The sequence below is a fragment of the Sander lucioperca genome, chromosome 7 (assembly GCF_008315115.2).
Source record: "Sander lucioperca isolate FBNREF2018 chromosome 7, SLUC_FBN_1.2, whole genome shotgun sequence".
NCBI classification, from domain to species: domain Eukaryota; kingdom Metazoa; phylum Chordata; class Actinopteri; order Perciformes; family Percidae; genus Sander; species Sander lucioperca.
The window spans coordinates 13,620,432-13,643,451 of NC_050179.1; the positions used below are offsets into that span (position 1 = coordinate 13,620,432).

General features: G+C 40.9%; 2 protein-coding genes across 2 annotated transcripts; one reads left to right on the forward strand and one right to left on the reverse strand.

Annotated features, from left to right (window-relative positions):
• The first annotated feature begins 3,274 nt into the window (after positions 1-3,274).
• On the forward strand, positions 3,275-14,215 carry ttc23 (tetratricopeptide repeat domain 23). The gene is made up of 11 exons (XM_031293489.2): positions 3,275-3,488; positions 3,801-3,978; positions 5,033-5,156; positions 5,555-5,714; positions 5,815-5,940; positions 10,542-10,713; positions 10,868-10,973; positions 11,322-11,449; positions 11,716-11,865; positions 13,582-13,664; positions 13,769-14,215. The coding sequence occupies exons 1-11, from the start codon at positions 3,427-3,429 to the stop codon at positions 13,869-13,871; spliced, it is 1,392 nt and encodes a 463-aa protein (XP_031149349.2). The 5' UTR covers positions 3,275-3,426; the 3' UTR covers positions 13,872-14,215.
• synm (synemin, intermediate filament protein) lies at positions 14,080-22,953 on the reverse strand. Its single transcript, XM_031293488.2, has 5 exons — positions 21,963-22,953; positions 20,649-20,773; positions 19,187-19,266; positions 16,228-18,495; positions 14,080-15,894 (listed from the first exon to the last, which is right to left on the reverse strand). The coding sequence occupies exons 1-4, from the start codon at positions 22,758-22,760 to the stop codon at positions 16,421-16,423; spliced, it is 3,078 nt and encodes a 1,025-aa protein (XP_031149348.1). The 5' UTR covers positions 22,761-22,953; the 3' UTR covers positions 14,080-15,894; positions 16,228-16,420.
• Between the last annotated feature and the right edge of the window lie 67 nt (positions 22,954-23,020).

Consider the following 23,020-nt stretch of genomic DNA (forward strand, 5'->3'; position numbering starts at 1 on the left):
GGGCATGGCTATGATGTGATTGCCAGTGAAAGTGTGTAACGTAACGTAGAGTGTAAGGGCTCCTCCCTCACTCCTCCCTCTCGTCTAAAATCGTCACATCCACAACCAGGATGGCTGCGGCCGTAACGGCAAACTCGACGACTCATAGTAGATCTCCACAAACCAATGGGTGACGTCACACATGCTCTGTCCATTAATATTATACAGTCTATGGTAAAACACCATCAGATAGTAATTTGATGAAATGCAACACTTTCAATAATTTGTCCATTTGCACTGTATACCACAGGTTTATCTTGCAGCCGTACAGTGTGGTTGGAATAAAACAGAAGAATGATTAGAAGTGTTTGAATGGAGTTTGGCAAGGGTGAGAAATTTTAAGTGCTCACCCTCCAACCCCACTCGCTCCCTCAAATGTCTACACATACACGCAAACACACAGATGTCAGAGGGGTCTGAGTGACTCTACCCCTGTCACTAGATGCCTGCTGTGAAAACAGCACACACACACACACACACACACACAGACACACACGCACACACACACACACACACACACACAGCCTCTTCTCGTCACCCCCCTCCCCTCTCTCCCTCTTCTCTGGACGCCAGCCTGACATACCAGACCTTGTTCGTTAGCACATATTTTTACCCACCGTTACTAAATTAGGAAGCCAGAGGGAGCAAATGGAGTGTGGCTGCCAAGGCAGAAGAAGAAGGGTCTGATCAGGCCTGGGTTTGCTGAGGGCCCATGCCAACCCTACCAGCTTCATTAAGAGCCACTTGGGTTTCAGAAATAGAAGCCCAACAGGGACCGGGGCCAAACAGAGCCCTGAACAGCCAGCCAATAACTCACGGGACAAACAAACAAATAAACGGGTTGTCTCATGGCCTGCCAGAATCAACCGGCAGCAGCCATCCCAAGGAGCCAGAAGAAGTTATCTTAGGCAGTCGTGCACACAAAATGTGCCCTGCCCCGAGTTTAAAAGTGGTGACAGTACACATACTGCCAGCCCGATACAGAATAAATTCACCTAGAAAGCTCTCTCCGGAGACCAATTTCTCAAAGCAGCCACAGAGACGTTACTTCTTGTTTATTTGGCATGGCTTTTGGGCGCTGATGTAAGAAAGGATATTTTTACAAGGAAATGTACATTTCCTCTTCTCACTATTGGCATATAGCATGTATGTATATAAAAGTACAGAATAATGTGGAACACAGGTATTCCTTATCTGTATTTTTAAACCCTAAACCTAACCCTTCAGATCTATAATCCTACAAAATTGCATGCACATTATAAATTGTCATATAATAAATAAGTAAATAGAGGGGAAAGCATGTTGCTATGCAGAAGATTTAATCTGTTTATTTGCAGGAGATTTGGACAGATACAGAGCCCGTTAACAAATAGCTCTTATGGCAGTGTAGTTTCAGAGAACAACAACCAATTAGAAAACACTGTAGGAAAATGTGCTGCTTTCCAAAAGGCTGCAAAACATAGAGGAAGATCTTTCAGGTTCATTGTTTACCATTTCGTCTGAGTGGCACCTCTCCACCTGTGCACTGCCATGACTTCAGTCCATTTAGCACCCCCCCCCATTAAAACTACTGAGCTATTAGCAGCTGACTTTGAACAATTTTAAGATCAGTGTTGTCACTACCTTACAGTATATTGACCAATGAGGATACAGATAATGTATTGTCCTAGATTCTATCCAAGATGGTTTTGACTGACTGACAGTGATGCATGTCTTTCTTCTATTCATGATGATGCTTTTGATTATATGGCATCATAAAATACTTGATGACATCCATGTTTTACTATTTTTCAGACTGTTGGCATGTGTAGGTGACAAAATTATGGTTAGCTAAAATAAGCAACATCTTGAGAGGTCTGATAAAACATTAAATAAATGGTTTGGATAATACTGAAAAAAAGAATAACAGCCCTGGGATTAAATATGGCCAGTTCAACACTTTAAAGTGTGCATGCCCTTAGGAGAGGCCAAAATCCCAGCCATTACTTCTTATAAGAGCACAACAATATTATAATATTCTCTTGAGCACAACTGTTAAACCTACAGTATATCTGGGACTGTTACTATTGTGCTACTATAGTGACATCTTGTGGAGAAATTAGAATACTACAATTAATATGTTAAAAAACGTGTTAAAAATTCTAACTTCAAGGATATTTCTATCCGCTGTTAAAGACTTTAGATTACATGGCAAGTCAACCTGCTAGGGGCCCCTGGGGCAAATAATAAGATGATGAGCCCATGTTAACCCCCCATTGCACTATGTGCATTATGAACTGTTGTTTTATATGCTGGAATACTACCAGGTATACTATGTAGTAATTTGATTAACACAAATTAATTAAGAAATTTGCAACATATGGGAACAAAAACTTTAAAAATAAAGCTCTTGAAAGATTTTGACACAAGACAGGCCCTAATGACCTGCCAATAATGGCCCATAAGGCCCTAATCATGTGATTAATTGTGCTTTATTGATGCATACTCTTAGACAAATTTCCAATTTAAGGTCCTTTACACGTCAAAACAAGTCATCTTTTTTCTAACGTGTTTTTATTTAGACTCTAAGTTACTCTGGGCACAAATAACAAAGATAAAACGTGTGAAAAACAAAAAAGATCATGCTAACGTTAAGGCTAAATAATAGTCCTGCCTTAACAGATGCCACAACACTAGATATAAGGCCGGCAATCAAACTGATTTGAGCAAACCCACCCTGTCTTAAGAAAATGTCTCAGGCAAAACCATATACTGTAAAAAACAAAACAAAACAAAAAACACCCACTGTTAGGTTAACACATAGTGCCTGGCGCTTTTGTGACCCCTAAATTGTGGGACCAGCCCATGAGGCCAGCAGGAGCAGTTAACGTTCCATTGCCTAGTAGTGTATCTAACGTTACCTACCTATAAATAAAAGGCGTATTTTCAGCTTTTGTCTCGGTTTAAGTCGAACATTTGTTGTCATAGACATTAATCACACTTTAAAGCCATCTAAATTGTTGTTGTTTTTTAAGAACAGCGCAGTTCTTGAATGCACCCCACTTCCTTCCTGCGAATGTGTGTACCTCCAGGAATTGGAAAGGTTTTTCTAGGTTCTCCATGCTTTTATAGTTATGGATACTCTAGTTCAGTTCCGTAACGACTGCACACTAGCTGTAAGTGACGTGTTTTAGAGTTGCATTTTAAGTACCATAGGGTAAGGTAAGGTAGCTAGTGTATCGGTTATCTTAAGCACAACCAACTGAAACAGCATCATCAGACGCTAACTAGCTATTGTAGCAAGCGCACTGTAACCACGGAAACAATAACGTATAGAACACAAGCGCTTATGGCGTGGTTAAAGTTACATCCACAAACTGTCATTGATTGTTTGTAAAATTAAAGAGAATGGCTGATGAACTCGCAATGACAAAAACACGACCCAGTTCCTCCGAGTCTCCGCCGGCTGAGTAAGTGATTTATTCTTAGCTAGCTAACGTTACTAACATATTTATTTAACCCGTGGACCAGTTAAGGTAACTTAACACTAGCTACCTAGCTAGCTAGCTAGCTAGATGTTGATGGTACTTAACGTTATCCCACCGAACAGAACATTAGAATGAAGAAAGTATTAACTCCCATATTAACTGTGTCCTAGCTAATCTGTTAAGTCTTTTCAGGAGCCTGCTAGCAGTCCAGACAACGTTGCAAAGTATTCTCTTCAAATGTACATTCACCTTTCCAAAAATGTGTTGACATATCTTTTTTGACCAAACTTGTAGATCCCCTGAAAGCATGGGATGCACCAATAGGGGCGTGAATGCATCTCCTCCCTGTTCCTCAGATGTGTTGAGTCCCTCACAAACCGGATATGCAAAAAAGGAATTTATGAGGATGGCACCTAAAGAAAAGCTCAAACACTTTGACAGCCAGGCTCAGGCCCGTGAAGACATCCAAGAGGTGGGTACAGTATGGGTTGCACTAACAAATTCATATTACATTCTTTTTTCAGTTAGTTGTGCACAGAAGATATGCTTTCACAACTTTTCCTGGAGACTTTTTACAGGTCAGATATTCATTAATCTATACCATATTTTATACAAGCGGAATGCACACCAAGGCTGCAACTAATAATTATTACTGACAACATCCTGGCGTCCTGGTTTTGAGTCTAATCCTGGTTTGGATCGTATTCGGGATATGCTGTTTACATGGAACACGAGAGACCTGATTACTCATCCCTTTATACATGATCAGCATCTGGGTGTTTCTGATTATCTGCGTGCAGGTGTGTTTTGATTCTCCAGCATCTCAAGTTTCTATCTGAGTAGCCTACTCCAGGTAGCATATCCAAATTTCTCGAAACCCAGGATAAGGTCTTACAGTATACAGTTTCTGAAACCAGGATAAGATATTTATATGTGCAACATGTAACCAGATACTGCAAAAAAAAAAAAAAACTAGGATACTTATGTGCACATAAAGGCACTTAATTGATAAGTCTTGAATATTTTTTCAACAAATCGATTATGTCTATAAAATGTCAGAGAATAGTAAAAAATGTCCATCACAATTTCCAATAGTCAAAAATGATTTCTTCAGGTAACTTGTTTTATCTGTCCAACAGGGAAAACCCAAAAGATATTCACGTGACAGTGATATATAACATAGAGAAGCAGTACATCCTCAAACCCAAGAAGCTGGAACCAGTGAATGCTTGTTATTTCTACTTGGTAAATGACTTAAACAATCAATTGTAATCAAATTTGTAGCTTATTTATTTTACGTCGGTCGGTTAATCAATAAATTGACTCATCGTTTCAGGTGTACACACACCTCACATTAGAGATAAACCTCATGTTTTCACTAAGCTTGACACCCAGGCAGGTGAATGATTGAAATTAGTGTCTAAATGTGAATCTAAGCTGTAATGCAGAAGTATTATTGATGTGTGTGTGCATGGTACAGTGGGCTATCAAGATAATACTGACAGCTGTTTACTGTATCTGCTCAGTTTGATGCTTGCATCCAGGATCTGGTGCGTTGTGTGGCTCTGACTAGGCTGGTGCATGGGGATGGACATCTGAAACTGGCCCAGGCACATGCCAGACTGGCTAAAGCATATTTTCAGTTCAAAGGTAATTTAAAAAAGAAATAAAATACTGTGAGTACATTGTAATTTTTAACTGCATATTATGGAATTGATTTTCAAAAAGTTGTCACTTAAAACAGATGGGCCTACACAATCCAAATGTAAGTCTTTGAGTGATGCACCTACAATTTAGGAACCTATTGTTTTACCTAAGAAAGATGTGTTAAAAAAGTGTAAGATCAATCCACATAGCTGCCCATACTTTATAGTGATTAGCTACTACAGTAATACTTTTTTTTAATGTGGTTTTACTTTGCTCTTTGCCCCAATAATGGCCATCTAGGGAAATTATTAATTGAGGATAAGGTTGAGATGATGTTCAGATTTTTAGAGTTAGCATACTGTTTAATTTACACTCTCAGTGATTGTTCTTTGTCGCCTCAGGCTGGGGACTGCAGGCCCAGGAGCATTCGGCTCTGGCCAGAAAGCACCTGCTGCCTTTCTGCCCCTCCATCTCCTCCAGCAGAGGTGAAAATCTCGAAGTTCTCATGTGTCTACTGAACGTACACCTCACACAGGGAGGCGCTTCACTGCTTACAGCCAAATATCCTTGCCATGATATATTTTACAATAATGTATGGGATTGAACAGGAACTGAAATCCACTCAAATAACAAGCTGTACAATTCCTTGACTATTTTCAACTCTTGGGGAGGCTGAATCCTCTTTTCTGGAGGCAGAACATGTTCTTGAGGAGCTTCATCAACATGGTGGCATCAACCAGGAAGAGAAGATGAAGACTGCGCTGGAAATCTCCACTAGTCTATCCAGGTTCAGTAGTGCAAAAACAATGTTTTTAGCAGCAGCAGTACAGAGCAGATATATTGCCAAAATCGAAAAGTGAGAAATATATAAATATTTGCAGCCTATAGTAATAGCAGCTGAGCCAAATAACTTTCTGCGCTATTGCCGATTAAAAGGTGCCAGGTCTTTCTAGAGGAGATTCAGAGTACAGCCTGGACAACTTTACATTTTCAGCTATTGTTATTATAACTAAATAATATTTGTTTTTCTCAAACTCTAATTTCAAAAGCAGTAGGCTACCTTGCATTTAAGTTTGGCCACTAGATGGCGATATAGTCTTGCAAATTCACATAAAATCTAACCCTAACCCTACCTTTCACTTGTTTTTCTGAGTGGAGGGGTTTTTGCTAACTTGGTTATACCAGTAGAAACACCATTATTTCATGTTCTCTTACAAACAACATCTTAACAAATCAGGATTTCCCCCCTGTGGTTGTCCAGTCCGCTCAGCAGTCAGCGTGGGTGTGCTGTAATTATGCTTACAGACCTGCTGGGTGGGGTTTCTGCATGTCCACTCATACAGTCACTGCTCAAGCAGAGGCACAGATGGGAGAGAGGCTTTTCTCCTCTTTTTAAAAGCATTTCTCCCTTTTCTCCATATGCGTTCTGCATGTTTCCCTTTTTTTCTCTAGCTTTGACTCCCTCCTTAATTATAAACTCCTCTCACCACATACCACAGTAAGTAATTAGCCTTTACAGTCTGGTCCTTGAGATATTGTAAAGCTCTTTAATTCTCTGTTAAGTGTCAGCTGCTTTGTTTACGTCACACCGAGTACCATTTCCATATTATTGATTTGTGTCTACCATTTTACAGTGTGCATTTGTAGCCTGGTGGTGGTATTGACAACAGAGGTTCCAAGGGCAGTACTACATGCTCAGGAAAAGATTAAAGACTTAGTGGATCATGGTGGAGACACCAAGCACAGACATCAAATGTAGGAGAGTCAGATAGTCTGTTAAGGGAACTGTGTGGCCTGGCAACATAAAAATAGCAGCCGCTTCTCATAGTTTAGATCACTGTGGGTGAAATTAGAAGCACAACCAGGAAATAAAGTATAGTCTTACCTGGGTTGAGATCACCCCACTAATGTCTTTATGTTAATTTGGATCCTGTTAATCCTTGTATGTGAAATGTATAATTTCCACACGAGTGCTTGTATCATATAAGTTTTGTCAAAACAAAAAAAATACAGGCCCGTCTCCCATCAAAACATTTGACAACCTCACAATGTTTGTGTTACAAAGCTGACCTATACTGTCATCATTTGGATCAGTTCTTCTTTTTTTTTTTTTCTTTTTTTTTTTTAAAGATTGTTTTTTTGGACATTTTAGCCCTTTATTTTCGACAGGACAGCTTAGACTTGAAAGGGGAGAGAGAGGGGGAATGACATGCAGCAAATGGCCGCAGGTCGGAGTTGAACCCGTGGCCACTGCGTTGAGGACTAAGCCTCTTTATACAGGCACGCTCTACCAGGTGAGCAACCCATGTGCCCTTGGATCAGTTCTTTAAATGTTTTTTCTTAGTTTTAGTGAGGAAACATTTCCAGTATTATAAATGAGTATTTAAGCAAAAGACGGTAGTTGGGTGACGATGTTTTAACAGGGGACCCCATCTTACAGGTAATCTAAGGTAAATAAACATAGGACCCAATGTTTTAAAAATCCTGTTGCGAGGTAAATACGAGCAATACTCCTGCAGCATCTACAGTAAAGAAGCCTTATCAGCAGCTGAGGTGAGCTACACTGATAGGTATTTGTAAGTGACGCCATCTTGGTCTGTTTCAGAGTCAGAGTTTGTTGACGTGATGTGTGTAATTGAAAAAATGTGCAGACTCTGGCTGGTGTGTAAGCTTGCTAAATCTCTTTTGTTAGGTGATGACTAAGAATTTGGCATGCTTATAAAGCTCTGTCAGTCAGCACTGTTGTGATGGAGGGGAATGTTCCCACCAAAACCTGCAACAATAAAGTAAACTCAGCTCTCTTATAGATCCTGGTCCAAAAATTCTGCCCGGTTTTAGATTCCCACTCAAGGTGTTGTCATGAACCAGCTCAAAGTTATGACAAAAACAAGGGAGAGCACACATAATTAGAGATTAAATTACTAATGATCAGCCAGATGGATATTTGTTGTTAGGTCAATAAATCAGTTTTGTGTGTGTTCTCATGTTCTCAGACTTGGCCATGGCTGCTAAGATCATTTCTTTTCTTCACTTCTTTATAACTGTTGCTTTCATAAATCTGCATCTTAGTTGACAGATTTCATTTAATTAAAACATTTTAGAATGTATTTTATAACTTCCCTCCAGTTGAATGATGAATTAATGGAAACTTCCACAATCTCTCCACCCTTAATTATCACGTTCATGTATCATATTAATTGAAAAAAATACATCGTATTCACCAATGTTGTGCAAATATTCTCTTGAGTTTGTGCTGTTGAGGTAATCAATGGTCCCGTTCGCTTATCCTTATTGTATATGTAGGCTATTGACTGGACATAGCTTAAACACACAGCGTGGCAACTGTTGGCCAAACTCCAGAGGTATTCTAATGCTTGGGATCCAGTGTCTGCTCGTATTCCTTCCAAAAAGGTAGCTCTTATTCCAGATGTAAAATTGTCTCTGATTAGTTGGGTGAAATAAAACCGGCAGGGATTTAGTCGTAAATGGCCATGATTGAGAGTCACTACCCAAAGACTGAACAGGTAGTTTAGTGTTCTTCTCCATAGTCTTTGACCCACATCTACCTGAGGCACAATAAAAAGCCTCATCAATCACAATGCCATCAGTTTAAAGTACCACACAGATTTGCTGGAGCGAGCTGTTGTGTTTCTGCCCCTCTGTTTTCACTTTGGCTTGGCCTTACTGTATCGTTTTCCGAGTGAAAGCCCAGAGCAAACTTACGTCAACTATGTTCTGGAAACATTTACAAAAGAGGGCTATGTGGCTTGCTTGGCAACACATCTACACATCCTTAATTATATTAATTCCCTGCCCTGTGGATTAGTAGATTTCAGTGGGATGTGGCATATTACCGTCCTGCCAGGAAATGTGTAAGGATGCAGAGTGAATGAGAGGATAGAGGGGTATTGTCTCTGTTTGTCCATGCAGGCAGAATGGCAGGACTCAAGCCATGCTGGAATGTAGCTCTGCTTCAGCCATGCCCTAAAAGGACCTGAAGTCCTGCCTCATGATCACTTATGAGCATGGCACTCCTACTATCCATCACAGCATGTTAGGATAATCTTGGATTCACGGGAAAATTCAAAGTAATGAACAATCACAGTGTTTTTGTAACCTGTACTGCTGACATTTAACCACTGAGCAATGAATACCCAGATTCATATGGTCATGGGATGTGAGCATGCCATAATACTGTCAAGCTTAGACTTTAGGTTCCCACACAGGCTGCCCCTGCTAAAGTATACTGTATGTACTGGAAGGCATGTCGGATAAAACCTTAAATCAAACATACAGCGTTCTGTAGGTAAGTGAATTGTCATTCAGATAACCACATACAACTATACTCTGCACAGTGTGGATGTGAGAAGGGGATTCCTTTTCTGCTGTCTGACAATGTAGATTTAGATTGTATAGTAGCGAGTGGTGTGCCTTCTGAGAAAGGCCACCCCTTTAGCTGGACAGCTGAATTCAATTGAGAGTCCATTAGATGGTTTGGAGCTGTTAGAGTATCCTGATGGGATCCAGAGTCCTTGCAGTGGTTATTGCAGCCATCGTCTCATCCCCTCTCCCCACTCTCCCACCCTGTTGCTCTGTAGAAGCCCAAGCAACCCCATAGTACAGTATGAAAGGAATTGACTGTCTTTTAAAAGAGCAAAGACTGACTGTTGTGTGCATGAGCAAAACATGAAGCCTAAGCACTTGGTAGCAACAACACTTATGTACAGATGGGTGACAAATTGTTATAAATGTAGAACTCTGAGCTAGATATTCGTCCTTGCTATGGTGGTTTCTACTGAGACTGCAAGAGTAACCCCCTTATTTAGACACCTTTTAGAATGAGAGTTTGAACATACTGCAGGAGTTATTCATCAGAGCCTGAGAGGCTGTGGTTAAAGTGAGGGGGTTAGGAGCAGTGTAACCTTCAGTCCCAGAGGAGACAGTTAGCAACTCGTGAAAGGATGCAACCAAAAACAGTTAAAAGGGCAATGTGCAAGCTTTCCCTATTATAGTATGCACTACAACTGCAGCCATCAGCCAAAAGCCTTCACCACTCTGCAGGCTCTGGGTTTGGCTAGAGACCAAGCAGTTACTTCTGTAATGTAAAACAGGTTCATTGTAGCAGAAGTAGCAGGCTTATGGGTATATACTGTACTCTATTAATACTCTAAATGAAGAGTATTATATAGCATTTTTGTTGCAGTGTATTGCTTAAATATACTTCAGCAGAGCAAACAGAGGGATGCAGAAAAACTACTTGAAGTGTACGCTCTCTAATCATTACTCTTCATTGATGCCTTATATAGTGGGCTGAACTGGTTGCTGTCTTTGTGTTTGTCTGTCCGTCTCTGACAGTCTCTCCATTTGTCTGTCCTTTCTGCTCTTTAGGGTCTATAGGAGACAGAACAGACCAGAGGAGGCCTTAAGCCAGTGTGAGAAGTCTCTGCAACGGCTGAAGGATTGTGGTAAGCCAGAGAAGACCTCTTCGGTCTATAGGGACATGGCCGCCATTGAACAGGACAAAGGTCATTTGGACCAAGCCATAGAGCATCTCTCCAAGGCAAGGGGCATATCACTCACACTGCACAACGTACTGTTTATAAACACATGAGGGCTTCTTGAGACGGTGCCAGGCTTTGTTGTTTGGTAATGTTCCCACACCTCTTATTTGGTGATATGTGATCTGTCTTATTTCACGTGGGTGTTTCTGCTAGGCTCATGCCATTGCTATGAGTCACAGCCCAGAAGAGCTAGAGGGGGCTCAGATCTCCCACAGCCTGGCCCTCATCCTTTCTGCTGCAGCAGAGCCCCATCACAATGGTGAGTTTATTCAGTCACAGGCTAGGCCTGAGCAATATGCAACAAGGGGTTAATTAGGGTTTGAATCTCCCATTGTCTTTCTATATGTGAAATTCTTTAAGATTGAGTTATGGAAACCAGACTTATAGTAGTCTCTTTGAAGACATTCAAGTTCAGTCATGTCAGTATGATTCACCCATGTCAACTATCTCAAGGCAAATGTATGCTCCATGGTAGCTATGAAAACTAAGAAAATGAGTATGACTGTATACCATAATACATTGATTCAGCAGAAGTATACTATGTTTAAGCAATAGCAGTGTTAGTTAACATGCGTCATATATTTTTTTTTTCACCATGCTGGTGTAGACTCTGCAGGTCACTACTTTGAGCAGAGTCTGAGTGCATACAAAAACTCTGTAGGTCCACAGGATCCAGCTTTTCTCGCGGTCCAGGATGATTTCTGTCGTTTCCTCCTACTCAGTGGCCACAAAGAGGTTACACACACACACACACACACACACACACACACACACACACACACACACACACACACTTACACATATACACACCTGTAAGAACAGTGAGACAATGCCACTACAGTGATTCCTTCCAGACAATGAGTATCTTAGACATCATATTTTTGCTCCATGGAAACACCCTCAGAGTTTGTGATTGTCATTTATTCCACCTGCTAACCCGGGTATGGCTCTCACTACTGAAGGCAAAATATGATTTACCTATTTTCAATGTACCATTGCAGAGATGTGTGGAAATCCAGAGAGCTTCTCTCGCTACAAAGAGTTCTACTTTCGGTGACCTGAGTGCTGAGGTAGCAGACACCCTTCAGCTGATAGGAAGTATGGAGATGAGTGAGGGCAGGGTGAAGCAGGCCCACAGGACCATGACAAAGGTATAACAAGTTACAGAACACAAACAGGACAACTAATGTTTGTCTTGGCTACAATCTGTAAATACGTACCATAAAATGCTGGACAGTAGAACATGACATTGTCTCTGCCAAAGTATTTGGGAGGGTTTAATAAAAAGGCCAGCGGTCAACGGGTGTGTTCTTCTACACCATTGAGAGGCCAGTTCAAAATATACACACAAAGAGTCCCTGACATATTGAGATGAGCTATTTCCACCATCCTCCCTAAAGCTCAGTGCTATCAGAGTTGCATGCTAATCTTGGAAGGGTGCAGTGTGCAGAGCTGCCCTCCCTGGTGTAAACTATCACAGACAGTGACTTTGTGTTTCCTCAGTCTGGACGGAGCCTGACAGATGGGCAACACAACTTTGGAAGGAGAATGGCAGTGTGCTAACTGCTGTCAATTAAAGGGACACCAACCCCAATTAGTGAGGCATGCCATTATGTCCTTTGAAACAAAAGTGACATTCCTGTCTTTCAGTACAAATGCATTGAATAAATAGCAGCCCTTTAAGTATTTTGACCATGTTCCTCCTCTATAGCTGTTACCGTTTTACTTATTTCCTTATTTAATGAGTGTTTTTGTTTTACACATAGAGTATGACTGCACATTGCCGTATGAGCTCTGTTCTGCCGCCCATCAAACATACTAAAATACACCAGTATATGGGGGTTTCTTTATACTAGTAATGACATGCCTGTAAGTAAAGAAGCCCGGTTGCTATGTTGTTTGTTATGACATCTAAGGGCAGAGGGGGTCCAAGTCCCCCTCTGAACTGACAGGGTACATCAGGGCACACTCTCTCTAAAGCACGTCCCACTAGTAACCTTTCTGAAGTACCCTAACACAGAGAAGATATGTCAGGATTTATTTATTTTTTTCCTGTCAGCATGACACCATCTGCACTCTGATTGAGGAACTTTGTTTTTCCAAAGGAAACCTGGCTCATACAGTAGATACAGAACATATGATCTACTACAAAAACACAGAGAACAATGGCACACACAGACTTGCCACTTTCCCCCTTCTTCTGTAGTGTTGCTGAAAAAGAAGGCCTTCCATTACATCAACCTTAGCAACAGTTAGCAACAGTGAAAACATCCAGGCCGCCAAATGGATCTGTTCCAGATTACAGAGCGTTTTACTTTCCCTGGTGAAGAGGGAAACTTTTCGCTCCCTCTTTCTCGACTTTTAACAAAGTTCTCCACATCTTATTTATGGCGCTTGCAGAAATGAGCAGGCAGGCTTTTATCATGTCTATTGCATAACTGTGTATGTGTGCACGCTGTGTTATCAAAACATGTGTTTTTGGTTAAAAGTTTAGACTTTTTCGGTTTGTCATGATATGTCATATAGCTGCTCATTCCTCTCATTTGATTGGACCAAACTAAATGTAGAGTGGAAAATGACTGCATCTTAAATGTGTTGAGTTAACTACCTCAGATTCCTGGGTTGTTGATTTGGAGTGCTCGTAATAAATCTAGCAGAATCCCCCTTGTTGACCTGACACTCCGAGTGGTCAGCACAGGTGTTATCTAAACCTTGGTTTGCAACAGTGGTTATTTTGGGATGTGTAGTGCATTCACATGTTGCTAGGAAGTGTTTATTCCCCTTTGAGTATAAGTTGCACCTCTCATATTCCACTGAGCACTAACTCTGCTGTTCTAACTGTTATTTGTTTTTATTTTAAATGTTAGTGCCTGGAGATCCAGAGTTTGTTGTACGGTCCTCAGCACAAGACGACAAAAGCTACACAAAAAGCCGTGAACATGCTGGCACGGTAAATCTGCTGAACTAATTAAACTATACTTTATATTATATTAAGACATTTGATTCTCCTGGTGATAAAATCAGTAATGAGACCATGTAATGTATGTTTTGCAGGGCACCAGAGGTAGCTGAGAGACAGAGGCAAGGTATAAGAAAAACAACACTTTCAGTTGTACCATCCAGTAGCAATGATGGAAACTCAGTGTCTGAGTCTTAAAATATTTTGTCAGTACAATAATCTTGCAGCTTTGTACCAAGAAATACTGACATGTTTGTCTGTCTGTTAGATAACACAGGCAACTACCACTGCTGAAAATTAGCTTCAATCGCACTAGTCATGTCCACTGGCATTACATGTATGTGTGTCACTTTGTACATTAGTTGATATAAGTTCACTTTGAAGAAATACTCACACTCAGAAAACATACCAACAATAGGTTTTAATTGTGTTAAGATATGAATCAGTTTCCAAATAAGGGCTGGAACTTTTTTTTACCAAAGCAATAATGCCATTTGTTCAATATAAATCATTATGTCAATAAAAACAATGGTGTTGGACTATCTTATCAACACTTATTGAACATTTGACTCATAAAACATTCTTTTTACATCAGTATATTTTTGTATGCTGATGTACACATTTGTTTTTATGCTATGAAATGGCACATGGTATCCAGATTACACTGTGTACATACATATACAGTAACCTAACAAATATTCCTTATTAAGATACATTTTAATGCACTGATGTAATAGTTTTGCTGCAGTTTGCAGATAAGAATGTATGAAAATATGCTGTATCTGGGCACTTAAAAGCAACAATAATTTTTAATTGAGTTTTCATTTAGTAGATTTTCAAGAATGAACGTATTTATAAAAGCATGGCATTCACGCTAAATATTGCATTTCTAAATATTTCTTTAACACGATAATGCCAAGGAGCCAATCTGTGAAGACATTACTTAATAGTTACATAGTGTACATTTTGCAACCACTTAGATAAAATGTGTAAGACATGTAACCAGACTGTAATCATGGACTATTTCGGCCTCTGCAACATGTACACAACACAACAAAAGCCTAATGAACAGTCAGTGCCACTAAGCTGATGATCCAAAAATAGTCACGGTCATGGACACACTCATGTTTGAGAGCAAAGGTGAATCCTTCAAGCCAACACTGTGATAACCAACAAATGTCTACAAGCAACAATTATCCAGACAAGACATACTGTACATCAAAACTAGATGTGATTATATTTTCTTTAGCAACACTATCACTGAATCCTTTTTAATTCATTAAAATTCTCCTTGTTTTCATTCTTTCATCTTACTGTTTGCTTTTCAAATCAACAACCCCTTTTTGGTGTTCTAAGTGCTATAATTTACCATCTTCTTACTCGCATGTTCAGATTATAATGTTCGCTGTTAGGAAGTTAGAAATGTATGGTAAAGATACACATTTTACAAACATTACATTGACCATGTAACCTGGCTTTGGTTGTATACTAGGCAATTTTTTTTTCTAATTAATCAAAATGGGTTTTGTAAATTACTTAACCACTTTTAAGTGCTACATTTACTTGCACTACACTTTGATTTTAGCATTCAAAACTTGCAAAGTTTCTTAAGACCAATAACCTTCTTTTTTTCCACTCCCACTATATATTCCCACTATATATTCTGTACACATCACTGACTACTGCTTTAAATAAACTCCTGTGTTCCACAATGCAGTATGTATTAAAACGATTCCATTTGGCAGCAGTGCCCAAGTCAAAGGAAAAATGAAATCCCCAATCTGCAAACAGTTCACAGCACCTCATAACTCTTAACTGTCATATGTTGCAATATATTCAACAACATGGCAGACACATGATGTGATGGGGTGTTGTGAACTGCAGAATGGGCTGTTTAAGATGAACACCACAGGTTAGAGAAATCTAGAGGGAATAAACAAACCTCTTTAAAGATTAACTGCAAGCTGTAAAAAGGTAAAACACATACAGAGCAGCACTCCATCAGTTTTCACCAGCATGGAAATTTGCTTCAATATGTAGATGTTACAATCCTAAACTTAAACTAGCCCATATTAAGTTAGCCCTCAGTATTTCTAATAGTAGAACTGCCACAATTAATACATTCAAATATGTGTTTAATCTGGTAATTTTAACTAAATAACTGAATTTTGCAATTTTGAATCATGCAAGGTACACCACGTTTTAGGTGACACACTCTTAAAGGTGCTGTAGGTAGGATTGTGAAGATCCAGGACTTAGCCAAAAAATTTGAACATCAACAACTTCTGTCTCCTAAGCCCCTCCCCCCACAAGGGAGAATGAATGCGTGTGCATGAGCAGTGATTGACACGCAGTTATACCCCCCCCCCGGCCCTGATTGGTGCATGCTGTGGATTTTTGCAAATCACACTACAGGCTGTAGGTGGTGCCAGAGGAGCCGGATTTTTTTTTTTAATTACCTGCTTCATGTAGTTAAACTCAAACATAGTGTCAGTTTCAGCAAATATGACAGAAAGTTAGTTAGTTTTATAAGGCTTACCTACTGCACCTTTAAGTAGGTACAGTAAAAGAGAGCACCAAAATCAATTACATATATGATGTTTTACTGCAAAGCTTTTAGCATTATTACATTGTCAAACAGCGTTAATGCTGTGTGTGTGGACTGCTGTGTCAGAACAACCTCTGTTATGTGCACATCAACAAGTAAGCAAGCACTCCGTTTAAAATATTTCTGACCGAATTCTTTCTTAATCTGTCGGGCTTTCAAGGTAAACTGTTGCAACTCTTTTCTCTTGAGAAATCTGCACCGGATCTTCCAAGCTGTGAGATTGAAGCTCTTGCTCTGAGGCCTCAGCATGGCTGCCCTGTACGTCCATCTGGAAGGTGACGGACTTTTCTGATGGCCCCAGTTTTACGTCTTTCTCTGTGATTTCAAACACTCCTTCGTCAGTGAGGCCTTCAAACTCTTCACCATACGCAGTATCCTCTTCTTTGGTGACTCTGAAGCTGTATCCCCCTCCTGCCCCACCCTGGAAGGCTTTCTCCAGCCCTAGGTTAGATGATCTGAGAGATGCCATGATCTGCGCTTCTGATAGTTCATCTCCTGCCTCCAGCAGCCCAGAGTCTTCCAGACTTTGAGAGACGTTCATCTCTGCAACTATAGTCATGGTGCCGTTGTCACTTGTATGTTGCATTTTTTTGACATTGACAGCCATATTCTGTGAACCTTCACTACCCATTTTTGTGAGGAAAGCCAACTCCTCCCTCAGTGGACCCGACACTGAGCTTTGTAGCTTCTCTAGAGCTCCCTTCAGCTGCTCTTTGGGCTCCAAAGAGTCCTCTCTCAGGAACTCGAGCATTGACTCCTGCACTATAGGGGAGACGCGAACCTCTTCTTCAATGATGCACTCTGGGAAACTCTCCTTTACAAATGAGTGATCCCCTGACATAAACTTGTATTCGTCGCTTTCCTCTACAATCACTCTTTTCGAGAGAAGACCTTCATCTTGATAATACCGCTCATCTGACAGGTCATCTACGATACCATAATGGCCATATGAGGTGATGCCACCACCCTCCTCGGGTTCAGAAAGATTATCATCTGGAGTGGAGACAAAATACTCATCAGGCTCTTGGTCATGGGAGAAATATGAAGATTCACTCTCTCTCGAAACCTCTTGAACTCGTACAGATCCACCCTTGCGATAATCTGTATCTGTCATGGAGGCATCACCGTCACTCTTCTGAACTTGAGCGCCATCAGGGACATTTTCTAGCTCCTCAATTTGGAAATAAGTTGAGGAGGGCTCATAAAAACTAGATCTGGACTTCTGCTCAACCTCAAGTTCCCCATCACTGTAAGACTCCACCGGTTCCTCAATGATTTCCACATTGACAGACTTATTTTCAAAGTTCTCGCTTCCCTGCAGGCCACTTAGCAGGGTCTTGATCATGCTTCCTGTTGCTGTGTCCTCGATGTCTTGCAGTGACACCTTTTTAACCCCTTGACTCAGTAGTTCATCCAGTGCAGAGTCCTCCGAAAAATCCAGCTCTTCCTCCACTTTGGACTCCAACACAATCTGTGTCTTAGTCGTTCCATCCTCCTGCTCAGTTTTCTCCACATGATACCTTATCTTCGATTCTCCCGAGGAGCAAACCTTAGCTCCCAAACCTGCTGGTCTCATCACTTTCTCGATGATATCCTCTACAGACACTGAGTCTAACATCTTATTCTCACATGGGGCCAATGCGTGCTCTGTTTTCTCTTTTTCTTTGAACTCCTCTCCATAAACATTATCATTCTCTTTTTCATCTGACACTTGCTTTTTGCTTTCGGTCTCAGTTTTCCTGCTCAGGCTCATCATTGGTGGTGACACCACTCTCACCAATCCAGTCTCCGTAATGGAGGACTCGATGGGACTGACTTGGTTCTCTACCTGAGAGACCGGTTTGCTTTTCACAGTTGTCTCCTCTGCTGCTGTTTTCTGTACATGTTGTCTTATTTGGTATTCATTCTGGCCTGTTTGTTTAGCTTTGGCAGTGGCAGCGGCGGTGGTGGTGGTGCTGGTGGTGGTAGCAGGGGCAGAGGTGGCAGCCTGAGCTTTGGAGAATGAGATCATGTCCCTTCTGGATGCAGGACTCTGATGCCGAGCTCTGCCTGCAACTGAAATAGGAATGATCCTAGAGGGACTTATGGACCCAGAGGGAGGCACAGGGGATCTTCTCAGGTTTGAAGTCAGCGGCGTGTACCTGATATCCATATGTTTTCTGGTGGTTAGGGTGGAAGCTCTTGGAGTGTAGGGCTGGGCAGGCAACCTTATATCTGAGGCAGAGAATTAATAAGCATGAATATTTAAGTAGATACTTAAAGGAATAGTTTGACATTTTGGTAAATAAGCTTATTCGCTTTCTTTGCAAGAGATGAAAAGATCGATACCACTCACATATGTATGAGTGGTATCGATCTTCTCATCTAACTCGGCAAGAAGGCGAATAAGCATATTTGCCAAAATTTCAAACTATTTAATTCAAACTAGTTTTACAATGTCTAGTGATCAACATGTAACAGCAGTTCAGTCAGGAACACTCTCGTCATAGATTTAACCATTTATCGCAACAAATGTAAATACAGTTATGCTTTATAATGCTCCCTGGACCAGCCAAGCAGCATGCTAAGCTGAAACAGGGAGCACCATGCAGAACCCACCCTGGGTAAAACAAAAGAGTGAGCCAAAAGAAAGACATTGAAAATAATTTTAAACTTTGAGTCATGTTAGGACTCTGAACAAAGAAGGTGGAGGCAAAAGGTTGCCAGCCGCAGCAATGAGTGAAGCAGCGTCAGTGTAGCAGGGACCAGTGAGGAGGGAGTCATATTTAAAAGGACCGCCTTAATGTGAGAATGGCTGTGATTGGTGTGTGTCTGATAAGAATGATAATTCAATCAGTGGGCGTGTGACTTCCGTGTCCTGCATGAACTAACGCTAAGCTTAATTAAATAATTTCAAACACAGTACCTATTATTCTTTCTCTTTGATGTTGAGTTCCCCTCCTACGAGCATCTTGCAGATCCACTCTCTCACCTTCCAGGAGAGCCCTGAACAAACAGGAGACAAAATATATTTGAAACAAGGACAAATAAGTCATTATAAATCACTGGTTATCCTCCTATTTCAACATAATTATTTTGACCTTATATATAAAAAAAAGAGTAAAGACAAATACCTCACAAGACGGAGAACATTATTCAGCTCTGCCATCTCAACCCTCTCGAACTAAACGCAACAGGCTTACAAGATGGTTAGTCCCAGAACCTGGCCATATAGGGTGGTAATAATCAAAACATAACAAGCCAGTGTCATGTAATAAAGACCTTGTAATATTTAGCTTAAGCAGCTCACCTTTCCTTGGCCATGCTTCAACAAACCTACAACAGCAACCCAACGTGCCTCAAAAAGAAACAACCTCTCCGGAGACTTCCTTCCCAAAGACTGACCTAAAAATAAAAGTTACCACGCAGGGCGGTCCACGCTTCCCTACGAATCTCAAAGCAAAAGCTGACTCGTGACACACAATAACACATGCCGCTGCCACGTCTCTGGGAAAACATTCTGTCTATTCCAAAAATGAATAACAAACCAGAGGTTCCAGCAGACCATGTGCCATATAGCGACATAGTGGAGTAGATAGTCTTCTAAAGAACTTCCTGGGAATTGGCTTAATACAATTTTAGTATCCCTCAAAAACTTCAAGTGTTGAAGACTGTAAAGATGTCCTGGGATATGAGGTAAGAGGTTATGATGTTTCAAGGATAGCTGAAAAGAAAACTGGATATTGTACCTTCAAACATAAAAATACAGTATGTTTATTAAGTGCTTTATAAATAACTTTGAGTAAAAATAGTCTGTTAGAATGTGACCCTGTGTAAAGACTAGACATTCCATGTTATTATTACAGGATATGAAAGCTTCAGGCAGTGGGGGGGGGGGCTGGTTTGAACAGTAATCTCGTTTTGAAAGCATGGAAATATCACTGAAAAGAGAGGATGTACCTTTTTAAATTTTAGCCGACTACTAGCTGTATTATTATATGTACTCATACTTATATTTCATCACCAGTTTGAGAAGTTCCTACTTCTCGAAGCAGAGTAACAATTAAATAACCTACACAAAAAGTGTAGAAAATTAATGTTTTTTCTGGCTTTTTCTGTCTCCACTGAAGACATTTGGATATGCCACAGTAGGAGTAAACAGGAGTAAATAATTTAATGAAAGAATTAAAAGAGGGTTGAATTCCATTTAGCTGTTTCCGTTTCAGGATCCTGTCATACTGCCATGGCTTACTGGGACACTTGAATGGAATGCAGCCATCCCTAATATTATTAGGAATACCTGTGCTTTTCGTACTATGATAGGTCAAAATGTCTCCTGTGAAAAGGTCTATTTTACTCAAAGAAAAGAAAATAAATAAGCTCATCACCTGTATGCAGCAACCTCATTGCCCAGATTCATCTTAACCTGGAGAAGGTGCTGATGCTCTCGTATCTTATCTGCAATAGCATCAGCCATCATATTCCTATCGTGCTCCAGCTTCTGAATAATCATCTGAAGAGGAAAAAAGCAACAAAAAAACAAGTTTTCACTTTGCACGGAGTTTAATTTAAAAAGTATGCAATATGTCCATTGGGTATTATATTTATTTTTTGTTTATCCCTGCAATTTAACTGAACATACTTTAATAATTCTTGTTAACCACCAAAGTGTGTGACATTTTATTTCACTGCAGGCTTTAGTGTTGTTTACTTTGCAAATCTGTGTTTTTTTCCCTGTTTTGAATCCCCACCTCTTATTTTTGTTGACTTCTAATGCAGAAAGATGGCCAACTGGCTGAACACTTGTCAAAATCAAGTCTGATCCCACTAACAGACTGCAATCGTGTGGACCACTTAACCCTGACCCTGACTGCTTCTGTCATTTGTGCATGAGGCTGTTCCAATAACTAATCTTACGTCCTTCGACAGATGTCATGCTCACTTCTAAATGTTACTGTAACTGTGAGAAATGTGTTATTGTGAACATCCCTACACATCCGTACTGTGGACATCCCTACAGTGTAGTCATTAGTAATTGACTGACCTGCTTTGGGCTCCATCTTTAGGAGGCTAATAAGGATTTGTCAGTCTGACAGCTAATTGGTTTAAGTGGCTTGTGTAATCTAGCAGCTATAAAGTACTGGAGAGGTAGAACGTATTTTAGCTATTCAATCCTTTTACACTGAGGTCAAATGTTGCACGCAAGATCCTGTGCTTTTGACAGTTAAGGGAACACAAACATGTCAGGCACCACTTTATGATGGTAATGTCATTATGTAGGCTTATTGGGGGTGGGGAGAGTTACATTAATTTCAGAACCAACATCTATTGTATGTCTATGCTTTTACGACAGGGTCATATAAATTCCTGTTAGAAATGTCAGCCTAGATTGTGATGATGATATTATAATCATTTAGTTTAATCATTTGTAGCAGCCTCTGACAGCTGCATCAGTGCCTTTAAGTAGAGTGGGTGTGGCAGGGACAAGAGGGAGTAGCCTCCCCCTCTCTCATGGCTTATAGTGTGATGAAGGGGATATTTTTCTGCCTGTATGTTTTGAAAATTGTATCATATTTACAATATGTATTTTGGGACTTCTTAAATAAAAATACATCTCCTTACATCTGGCATCCCTTCAGTCTTTCTGAAATATATATCTGGGCTGTCCTACTCTTGTTGGCCTATAATGGACTTTTCCTCACCTGATATTCACTGAATTCCACCCGATATGTCTCCTGCATCTGCATCAGTTGTTCTTCAAGGCGGAATTGAATCTGGCCTTGTTTTTCCGCGTCTGCGCGTAATTTGTCCAACTCTGAGGCATACATCATCTTCTCCCTCTGCAGATCACTCAACCTCGCCTGGTCCGCTTTAATCGACTGCTCCATCTCTTCCACCTTCAGCTGGTGCATTTCAAAGGTCTCAATCCATCCTTCGGACAGACCGCGGGCATACTCTTGCACCTCTTCCATGGTGGCCGCCGGAGGCCCGCGATAAGTTTGCGTGATGATGGGTACCATCCGGGACTCCACCTGGCGCCGGAGATGTTCTTTTTCTCGTCTGTGCGCATCATCTAAGCGTTTACACTCGTTCTCTAGTTGAAATAAACGCTGCTGGAGTTCACCGTTGGTCTTGTGAGCGTGGTGAAGCTCCTTCTCGTAGCTCTTTAGCTCACCACTGATGTCCCTGCACACCCCCGTCTGCTCGCTGCACAGAGACTGGACCATCTGCAACTCCCGCCATAGCTTCTCCCTCTCCATCTCCGCCTGGGACTTTTCAAACGACAGCTGATCCACCATTCTCCTCAGATCCCGCATCTCACCCATGTACTTCGGCTCCCATTCCGCCGTCTTCGCTTGTCTGAGTTTATTTATTTCGGTAATAAGATGCGCATTTTCCTGCTCCAGCTGCTTGGTTCTGGAAAGATACTGGACAAGTCTGCCGTTGAGCTCCTGCAGCTGGTGTTTCTCGCTTTCAAAAGTTCTCTTGAAAGGCAACATAGTAGCATCTAATTAGAAAAAGTGAGTTTAAAAAAATGTCCTGTCTGTATATTAGCTATACTCTAGGAGACAGGGTGTCCCGGTGTTATTTGCGTGTGTGCGTCTGTTGGCACGACTGGGATGTAATTTGCGATCAGTGCCCTTTGACAAGTGCAGCAGGAGGAGGGCGGCTCCTGCCTGACAGGATCGCCCCAAGCGCGTCCCTGGCAGATGTGATGCTGCGTTTAAGTGCTGTCTGAAATATTATCCCCCTAATCTCA

What these genes read in the sequence shown, in the direction of transcription:
- ttc23 (XM_031293489.2), top strand. Translation starts at nt 3,427, where the DNA reads ATGGCTGATGAACTCGCAATGACAAAAACACGACCCAGTTCCTCCGAG. An exon ending in GCTTCACTGCTTACAGCCAA is followed by an intron (nt 5,715 to 5,814) that starts ATATCCTTGCCA and finishes ACTATTTTCAAC; the next exon opens with TCTTGGGGAGGCTGAATCCT. An exon ending in CCCACAGGACCATGACAAAG is followed by an intron (nt 11,866 to 13,581) that starts GTATAACAAGTT and finishes TTTAAATGTTAG; the next exon opens with TGCCTGGAGATCCAGAGTTT.
- synm (XM_031293488.2), bottom strand. Translation starts at nt 22,760, where the DNA reads ATGTTGCCTTTCAAGAGAACTTTTGAAAGCGAGAAACACCAGCTGCAG. An exon ending in TGGAATTCAGTGAATATCAG is followed by an intron (nt 20,774 to 21,962) that starts GTGAGGAAAAGT and finishes TTTCCTCTTCAG; the next exon opens with ATGATTATTCAGAAGCTGGA. An exon ending in TCAAAGAGAAAGAATAATAG is followed by an intron (nt 18,496 to 19,186) that starts GTACTGTGTTTG and finishes TCTCTGCCTCAG; the next exon opens with ATATAAGGTTGCCTGCCCAG.